This window comes from Eulemur rufifrons, chromosome 7 (assembly GCF_041146395.1).
Source record: "Eulemur rufifrons isolate Redbay chromosome 7, OSU_ERuf_1, whole genome shotgun sequence".
NCBI lineage: Eukaryota > Metazoa > Chordata > Mammalia > Primates > Lemuridae > Eulemur > Eulemur rufifrons.
Window position 1 is genome coordinate 280,462,808 of NC_090989.1, and position 10,120 is coordinate 280,472,927.

The following is a 10,120-nucleotide window of genomic DNA, read 5'->3' on the forward strand; positions in this document are numbered from 1 at the left end:
GTGCCAAAGATGGAGGCTGGTGGGGGTGAGAGCCTGGGGGCTCAGGTCACCATGGGTGCCTGCTTCAGGTGTGGGCTGATCTGGTTCCACAGAGGCTTGATCCCAGGTTTGAGGTGTGTAGCAGGGTCTCCCACCTTCCAGAAGTGGGGTTCACTTGGAACGAGCCCTGAACCCTGAGGATGCCTTGCCCCCACCCCAAGCCTCATCCCAGCTGTGATTCCGTGCATTTCCTCCCCTGGTCCAGGAACCCCAAGACGAGCAGTCAGGTACCCGGAGAGGCTTGTACCTTGAGACCTAGTGGCAGGTCCCAGCCACCTGGGGTGTGTGTTTATTTGTGGGGCAAGGGAGGGCCCTCCTCATTGCCTGGCCCATGTGGGCTGCTGGGCGTGGGTTCATGGGCATTCATCTCTGAGCCCGCTGCAGTGTTGTGGACGGCAGGAGGAGCTGGTACCCCTTAGGGTGGCCTTGCCTCAGGACTGACTGCAGCACCAATCTGGGCAAGAAAGACTCCTAGAATGAGGGGAAGGACCAGCTGGGTGCTGTTGGGACCTCTGGGCAGGGGATAGGGCTCCCTGGGCCCAGCAGACTCTGCCCCACAGCGCTAAGGCACAGGTGCAGCTGTCAGCCCCATTTTACAGATGAGGAAACTGAGATGCAGAAAGGCCCCACCGCCTGCAGGTGTGGCGCTGGGATCTGAACCCAGGAGGCCCAACTTAGAGACCACCCCCTTGACTGCTGTACTTTGAGGGAGATGCAGGTACACAGGCCTGGCCACTGCAAGCCCCCTGGTGACTGAGTGTGCAGGGAGGGCATACCCAGCCCTGGCCACCCCACCGAGCAGGGCTGCTAGTAGGTGCTCACCAGCTTAGGACCCAAGGAGCAGGGCGATTTGCCCACCTGCTCCTGGTTGTTGTGGGTGTCCAGTAAGGTTTGGAGGTCCCCCCGCTGCGTCTGGGTGGTGGCCCTAGGGATGAAGGGCAGGCTGCTGTTCATGGGGGTGTCCTTAGAAAAGTGGCCCTGCGGCTCCTGCGTGGGCCTGGGGAAGACAGGAGCCGGTGAGCTTTGTGGATCCTAAGTCCCAGGCCCACCCTGGGCAGGCAGGGCCCTTGAGGGCCCAGACTGACAACCTGCCCACTGCTGGATGGGGAGGTCTGAGGGCAAGGATGGGGGAGCCCTGGCAATGCTCTTGAGTCCTGTCCCCTTCCCCAGAGCCTCACAGGCGGGGGAAGTTCCAGCAGGAGGAGCTGGGCAGGGCCTCCTCCTTGCCCCCAAGGTACAGGGCTTTGGGCAAACTCTCCAGCCATCTCCCAACACTCCCGAACAGCCGCTCCGACACCGCCGGAAGGGTGGACGTCTGGTTCTCAGTGACGCTCTGCCGGACTGGAGGAGAGAAGGCAAGGTGAGATCCCAACCTGGGAAGGAGACCCCCTGGCGCCCCTACTCTCCCCTCCTCCCTCTGGCAGGCAAGGCCAGGCAGATCTCTGTCTCCATGGCAACCCGGGCTCCCCAGTGCCTTCCGGCTGCCTCCAGAGAAAGCTCGGGTTTTAAAACTATCCTGCGTGACTCTTCTGCTGTTATTACCCAAGCTGTGCCCCACCCCCCACTAACCCACTCCTGCTCCAGCCCAAAACAGGCCCCCTTTCCCACAGTGGGAAGGCCAGTCGCGCCCTGTGGAGATCCCAGAGAGGATGCTGAGAATGCTGAGGGGCGGAGGGGAGGCTGGCAGCCTTTCCTGCCCGACAGCTGCCTCAGAATGGCAAGGGCTGGGACGCAGCAGACTGAGCCCTCCATCTCCTGTGGACCTGGTGCCCTGGGGTACGACCACAGCTCCTCCTGCCAGCGGCTGAGCCAAGCCAACATTTGCATAAAATTGTTTCTTCTGGGCTTGTCCTGTCTTGGACTCCCCAGAGTAGCCCGGGGCACTCTGACTGCCATGTCACATACACAAGCCCCCTTCTGCTCTTGGGGCCTTGGTTTCCCCATCAAACAACCAGAAGTTGGGCAAAGATCACAGCTTCCATCTCCAACTTCCTGCCACTCTAAGCTGGCTGGGTAGGATCCCTCCTGAATCAGTGGAGGTCCTAGATTTTGTAGGGCTTTACCCACAGCTAGGCTTTGAGGCACCCATTTCTTGAAACTGCACATAGTAGGTGCTCAATAAATAGCTGCAGGATGTTGCCCGTCGGAAGCCCTGGGAACTCCTGGGTGCTGAGAAGAGAAAGGGCTGGGCACGCGGAGAGGGTGGAGCTCAGGGAAGGTTACAGCAGAGCGAGGACGTGCCCTTCCATCTGCCTCTCAACACCCACTCAGAAAGCTCGCTGCAGAGCACGCACAACAGACGCCATTGCTCCCAGGCCTGGTGGCTCTTAGCTTCTTTGCTAGACTAGGCGGTGGCAGCCATCCCCAGAAGAGAGAAGGTTCCTCTTCCTGGGTACCTCCTCAGCCAGGCTTCTGAGGGGTGCCTTCATGGGTATGGGAGGAAGATGCTTCCGGTGGCTTCTGGCACTTCTAGAGGAGCCCCTTTAGGCTGTGTGGCGGGAGGCACAGACGTGGGCTTGGGAAGCCATGGGTGCTGGTACCAAGGTGGGCAGATACACTGTGTAGGGACCCCTTGGAGCAAGAAGTCCTTTAGTGGCCAGACCTGGATGGCCGTCATTTCCTGGGCCACCACTTCTGCTGCTCCCTGGTGCTGCCCACCTTGGGATACCTCTGCTGGACCTCAGACCCTCTACTTGGTCCTTGAAGGTCACCCCAACATCTTCCAGGGAGGCCAGTTCAGGTACTTCCTCTGCAGGGTCAGTGATCTCTTGGCCTTTGCAGGCCGGCCCCTCACTCTGGGGGCCTGGGGCCACAGCCTCTGCCCTCCCAGCTGCGGGCTGGAACTTTCTGGAGTCCCAAGGCTCCCCATCCTGTCTGCCTACCTGCACAGCTGCGCTCCCAGTAGCGGAGTGCAGTGTCCTGTAGGGTCTCGTCAGCGAATCGAACCCGGAAAGGGCAACACCGCCTGCGGGGCCCGGAGGCCTCCCCTGAGGGGCTTCGAGTGAGCACAGCCTTAACCTTGGGGACCTGTGCACCGTGGGGCCTGCTGAGAGAGGTGAGAGGGGCAGGGTGGCCAGGGCCCGAGCCCAAAGCCCCCCACTCCACTCCGGCACCACATCCACCAGACCCAGACTCTCAGTGTGATCCTGTACTCGTGACCTCATCTGGTCTGTAAGATGAGGCCATGGCATAATGCTAACCCCAGCAGCCGGCCTCTACTGAGCACATCCTACCTGCCTGGCGACAGATCACGTACGTAACATGCACCAGCCCACCAGACCCAGACAGCCCCTGTGAAACACTATCATTATGCCCATTTTATAGGGGAGGAAACTGAGGCATAGAGACTTTTGCAACTTGCCCAAGGTCACACAGTGACCAAGATGGAGCCAAGATTGGCATTCTGGTTCCAGAGCCAGCACTCTTACACACCAGGCAAGTTAGCAGAGGGAATAGGAATGCCAAAGGGGTTCCGCAGTCCTGGGTGTCAATTCTGACTCTTTGAGCCTGGTTTCTCCTCTGTCAAATGGGGTGACCTTGGTGCCCACTGCACAGGGTTGTGCAGACGTGAGACGCACTGCAGAAGCGCCCAGCCAGGGTCTGCAGGGCCAAGAGTAAACACCTCTAACAGAGCTGTTCTGTTACAATCATCGGTCTCAATTATGCCCTGTGCCAGCCGTGTGACCTTTGGCAGAACATCCCCAAGCCTCCATTTAGCAGTTTTCTCCTTTAAATTATTTATCATAGGCAGGAAAATATGAGTTTGGTGAGTAACAAATGACTTACGTGAGGCAGCTAGTATAGAGCCTGGCACAGCTTTGTGCTCAATAAAGAGTATCTGTTATATGTATATGGAATGGATAAAATTGTTCCATTTATTGTTATTAATTTCAGCCTCAAGGTCAAGGCTACGGAAGGCCTGCTTGATCCACCTATGGTTCTGTTATTCAGAAATGCCATGTCTGACCTTAAGTATACACACATTTATCTATCTGCATCCATTTATCTGACCATATCTTAATGTCTGTGTAGATGCAGAGGGTGCTTTTCATCAGCCAACCAAAGAGCCAAGCTACTGTGAGATGTCTAGGACAGTGCCTGGCCACCGGCATTGGGACCCAGGTGTCCAACAGTGTCTGTTTATGGACCTCTGCTCTCTGCTAGCCGCAGGGCCATGCACAGGCCTACCCTTGCTCTGCTGGCCAGTCTGAAATCTTGGTTTCTCCACTTGAGGGCCGCTGGAGCATGTTCTAATGCAGCCTCGTGTCCCCGGCAGGACGTACCAGGGAATCTCACACATGGCAAGCTGCTCAAGCACTCGCTCTTGAATCTGAAAATCTGAATGTGTCTGTCTCTGCTTTTGCTCACATTTAAGAGAATGTTTTGTTTTGTTTTGAGACAGAGTCTTACTCTGTTGCCTGGGCTAGAGTGCCATGGCGTCAGCCCAGCTCACAGCAACCTCAAACTCCTGGGCTCAAGCTATTTATTCTCTTGCCTCAGCCTCCTGAGTAGCTGGGACTACAGGTGCAAGCCACCAAGCCTGGCTAATTTTTCTATTTTTAGCAGAGATGCCCCCCCTCCCCCTCAGGCTGGTCTTGAACTCCTAAACTCAAGCAATCATCCCGCCTCGGCCTCCCAGAGTGTTAGCATTACAGGCGTGAGCCACTGCGCCCGGCCCATAGTTTTTATTGTATCCTGTGAGCGTTGTGTGCTTATTTGGCCTGATTGGTTTCAAGTTCCTGGGCTGGTAAATGGGTTTCATTTCTGGTTCCTATTCTGATCCATCTGCGGTGTCTGCCTGGAGTTCTGTGTTAGGAAGAGTTCTGAGGCTCAGTGGGGAAATGTGCTGTGATCCAGTGTCTGGCATGGGTACAGGATGAGGAATGGCACGTATGCCACGTGTGTAGTCTCCCTGGTCTTTAAACTCACGGGCAGTGCTCTTCACCCTTTACCTCTGCTTAAGCCTGTTTAACCTGGAGGGATTTTTCTGCTTTCTTTCCCCCTCTGTTAGAGCTATGGGATCTAGGCCCAGACAAGCTCTCATGCCCAGGCTCTTCTCTTACCTCTATGTTTTATTTTATTTCCTCAATATTTGACATATAATAAAACCTAATAAAAGTTAGAGAAAGAAATGGACAGATGTTGGTGGGATGGGTAAAAGGATGGAAGACTGGGTGAGTGGGCTGATGGATGGATGAACTAATGGGTGAGTTAGGAAAGAGTCTGAATAGGACTGAATCATGGGTGGACGGGCAGATGGACGGACGGGGGGCTTGATGATTACCTGGATAGGTATGTAGATCTGTGGGAGGCTTCATGACTAGATTAGGGATGGACAGGATCCTGGATTTACAAGTAGATGGAAGGATTTGAAGATAGTTGATCACTGGATGCACAGATGGGTGGACAGAAGTGTGGGAGTTTGTGACTAGATAAATGACTGGCTGGCTGGCTGGATTAATGGATTGACAGCAGACCTGATTCATGGGTGGGTGGGTGTGTGGATGGATGGAGTCATGGATTCATGACAGATAGATGAATGGATGGATGAATGGTGAGATTTATAAACAGGTTGTAGAAGACCCAGTTCATGGATAAGATGTATGCAAGGATGGATGGGTGAATGAGAGAATGGATATATGAATAGATTCATGGATGAATTATGAATGTGTTGGCAGAAGACCTGATTAATGGATGAATGGATTCATAGATGAACTGATGAATGAATTTTTGAATGGGTTGGTAGAAGACCTGACTCTTGGATAGATCTATGTAAGAAAAGATGAGGGGATTCACAGACGGATTATGAAAGCTTCAGCAGAAGACCTAACTCATAGATGGACACATGAATGGCTGGATTGATGGATGGACAGGTGGATAAATGGATAAATCCATGGGTGAAAGACAAAAGAAAGGAAGCAAAGACATGCCCTTTCTCCCCCACCCCCAGCCATCCCTTCCCGTCACCCGAGAGTTGGCCGTGGTGAGAGGTGAGAGGTCACCCTTCAGAGGCCCAGGGTAGGATCTGATGGAGCAAAATCTTCTTAAGACTATCCTGGAAGTAGGAAGACTGGCCCCTTAAAGACACCTGGGCCACACCTGCCATGAGTGGCCAGGGCCCCTCACCCTGGAAGCATTGATGGCCACCCTGTTCTGACCAAGAAGGGGACTGACACTTACCACAGGTCTGGGAGGAAAGAGCAGTTGGGACACTGATGAGACCTTCGGCAGTGCTCGGGCACAGCCCTTTGATGTCGAGGTGCTGAGGATGCTGGAGCTAGAAAGAGGTGGAACAGCGGTGAGCCTTCCTGGGGAAAGGGCCTGATTAGGCCCCTCCTAGTTATACAGCCTTGGAGCGGTGGTGGACCAGCCCTCAGGGAGTGGCTGTGAGGACTCTGAGAGAGATACTCAGCTAACATCAGCATCTCTCTGAGCACCAGGGTGGGGGGGAGCATAGGGTGGGGAGCACTGGAGCCCCAGGACCCACCCCCCACCGGAAATGGCTCGGCCCTGCCCCGCCCCCTTGGGCCCGGCGGGGCCTCACTCAGTGGCTCTGGTGGCTCTGCGCACTTCTGGAGCTGTTGCAGGAACTCCCGGAACCTGCTAGGGAGGAACTCTCCTATGAGGGCGCCCAAGGAGCCGGGCCCCCCGCTGGCCGCGCACCTCCGGGGGTGCTCGCACTCTCCAGGCGCTGGGCGCCGGGGTGCCGATCCTCGGGGTGTCGATCCTCGGGGCGCGCTGGCCGAGAGCAGGGGCGGCAGCAGCAGGGTCCTCAGCACGCCGCCCTTCTGCGCTGCCCGCGGGGGCTCCGGGAACAGGGAGGGCAGGCGCGGCTGGCGGCCCCCGACGCGCCCCGGGGACTCGGCGTCCGAGTCCTGCCACCACGCGGCGCCGCCCCCCGGGACTCTCGAGCCCGCTGCGCCCCGTGCGAGGCGGGCCGCTCGCAGGTCGGGCGAGGTCAGCTTGGGCAGCAGCGGGTCTCTCCGTTGGAAGTCGCCATCGCCGGGGAACCCCTTGCGCGCCTCCTGGGCCCCGGGCTTGAGCAGACGCCGGAACATGTTGCGCCCTGCGCTCAGCTCAGGGCATCCTCACGCCGGCGGGGGCGGGGGGCACCGTGTGAGGTGGCGGGGAGGGCGCAGGCCAGGCCCAGGCCATGGTGCCCAGAGCGGGGGTAGCGTGGTGCGGGGATTGACGCCACTGGCCGGCAGGCGGTGAGAGGCTCCGGCCAGAGCTCCCTGAGCGTCTGTTCCCTCACCTGAAAAATGGTGACGGCAGGAGTGCCCACCTTTTTGGGTCGCTGTGACGTTTAAATGAGTGAGTACGTGTCAATCACTTAGAATAGTGCCAGGCACGTTGTACATGCTTAAAGACTGGCTGCCATTCTTATTATTTTAAAATTATTATTTAGGATTTAGTCTCAGCTCCACTACTTACTAGCTCTGTAACCCTGGGCAAGCCAGTTAACTTCTCTCAGCCTCCTCTCAGCGCTGTGCCCTGTAGAATGGGGATAATGCCAGCGCCCGCCTCTTTGTTAGGTGAAACGGCATCACGCTGGTCGAGCGCTCAGCCCAGGCTGGCGCCTTCATATCTATTAGGGTTGTTAGCGCTCTGCTGGGAGCTAGGAGACCTGACCAGCAGTCGCCCAATCCAGGGGGTGCCTCAGAGGCCCCAGGTGGGAAGCTTGTTGAAAATACAGACGACTTCCCTCCACCTCCCACCCCAGATTATGAATCAGCAAGTCTGGGGTGGCACCAACACATATACTTTTAACAAATTCCCCCATTGGGAGGCAGAACCCCAGTCCCACCCCCAGTTCTGACGCTGGGGGGTCTCTGAGCCTTCTTCCTCCCCTCCACACCTAACTCCCAGGTTGTTGTCAGCTTTGAGCTGGCTCCTGGGTGGGGTCACACTCACCCTGGTACGACTTCTGGGTGGGGCCAGAGAAGGTCTCGTGAGTTCAGAGCCCCCTAACAGGTAGGCTAGTGCTTGGGAGAGCCCATCTTCCCCACCTGGTCCCTCTGCCAGCCCCTCCCTGCTGTGTCCAGGGCCTCTTCAGAGTCATTATGATCCATCCCTCACCCCGGCTGAGGCCTGGGGGCCAGGGGCGGGGCTCTTGTGCCCTGGATGCCATGGCTGCAGCGACCAGGGGCACTGGGACACCTGACCAGGGCAGCCGGGCCTAAGCCAGGGAGGGAGGGCCCAGAATGGCTCACCCCTTCCAGATCCAGGAGGCTCAAGTGGGTCATGATTGGTTCTGTGACACTGGGAAGTCAAATTTCTGTCCCAAACTGGACAGTAAAAATATTGGAAACTAAGAGACCCAATTTCAAGTCCATGGTCTGCTTCTCTTTGCTGTGTGATGCTGAACAAGTGCCTTCCTTCTCAGGGCTCTATGGGAAAATGGACTGATGGCCCTGATCTGTGACTCTTGGGTGGGAGGGGGCCAGGAGGAAGCTCATAGTATTGTGAAACTCAGCTGGAGAACAAAGATAGTTTAGATGAGTATTTCACTGGCATGATATAATCTTATAAATTGAAAATGAAAAAATGACTTTGTAATTCAAATTACACTGTGTACCACTGGAGGAGGTATTGCCAAATACATATTCCATTTTCTGTAAATGCTCCTCAACCAGGGATGGAGGGGCATACTTCCTTGGGAAGTTAGAAAACTGAGTAGGGGAGGTGAAAGTTTTTGTATTTATTTAAAGGGTATGTGAGTTTTAAAAACATGGTTGAGGAACACCAGATGGTTTCTAAGGAGCTCTCCGGCCCTTGCACACTGCAAACATTTATTGAGCAAGTATTAGGTCATAGACTATGAAATGTCTGATTTTGAATCAAAAGTGTAGTTTATTATATCTCAAACAAGAAGCAGTACAATTAATCAAAGTGTGCACCTAAATTATTGACACAGTTTTTCCATTTTAATGGTAGCTTGTTTATGCCAGCAGCAAAGAAGCCTGGAGAGCCAGTGGTGATGAAATTGTGAAAGGCATTTTCCACAGCTTGTTCAGTATTGAATAGTTTTCCTTGCAAGAAGTGGTTCAAAGCCTGGAAGAAGTGGTAGTCAGTTGGTGCCAGGTCTGGTACAGTGGGTGACAGAGTTTCCAAGTCCAGCTTCTGTAGTTTGAGCGGCATTGTTTGTAAGACATGTGGTAGAGCATTGTCTTGCAAGAGCATTGGCCTGTCTCTATTGACCAATCTTGGCTGCTTCATCACAAGCATCCTCATCATTTTGTCCGACTGGTTGCAGTAGACATCCGCTGTAATCGATTGACTGGGTTTCATGAAGCTGTAGTGGATAATATTAGTGTTGGACCAACAAACAGACACCATTAGCTTTTTTTGATGAGCATTTGGTTTTGGACTGTGTTTCAGCACTTCATCTTTATCCAACCATTGTGCCAAACGCTTGCCATTTTCAAAAGGAATCCACTTTTGAAAATCCACGTGTAACAATATGGTGTAGAAATCATTCGCTGTTATGTCGTGACAGCAATGAAAGGCAAGCTTTGAGACAATTTCTCTTCTGACACTCATTTAACACATAAACTGCCACGTGAGCTGTATTTGAGCCCAGGGCCTTGAGAAGCATATGTAACTCACACATTTCTTCATCTTGGGATCCAGGAGAACTATTTTTCAAGTTGCATATAACTCACACACAGAAAACAATAAAGAAATAACAAATTTTTCATTAATTTAGGAAGGATCATTTTGTTTTTGAAGTTTTTATTCTATTTTCGTAATAAAACACTGGCCCCAAGGAAAAGAATTTCTAGTGTGGCAGTCAATGTGTTAATTCATGCAGAACCCATCTATCCAGCTTCTTTATCTTGCTGATTTGTTTCCCATGGCTAATATTGTTGGAATAGTAATGTCAAACCTTGCTGCTAATTCACGCTTCCACTACAGTTTTCAGCTCATCATTGTCCACCTTGGTCTCAGGTCGCCACATGGCTCATTTTCAAGATTAAAATCACCAGAATGGAACTTCTCAAACCATTGAGGTACTATGTGTCCATTAGCCACATCCTTCCCAAACACTTCATTGATATTTTGAGCTGTCTGAGCTGCA

At 53.9% G+C, this 10,120-nt stretch overlaps 1 protein-coding gene across 1 annotated transcript; it reads right to left on the minus strand.

Moving 5' to 3' along the window:
• Nucleotides 1-402: 402 nt before the first annotated feature.
• On the minus strand, nt 403-7,097 carry C7H9orf50 (chromosome 7 C9orf50 homolog). Its single transcript, XM_069472170.1, is given in 9 exon segments — nt 403-510; nt 862-1,036; nt 1,218-1,380; nt 2,922-3,082; nt 3,972-3,979; nt 6,007-6,054; nt 6,056-6,116; nt 6,220-6,310; nt 6,584-7,097. Coding segments are annotated over 9 exon segments (1,329 nt in total).
• Nucleotides 7,098-10,120: the final 3,023 nt, after the last annotated feature.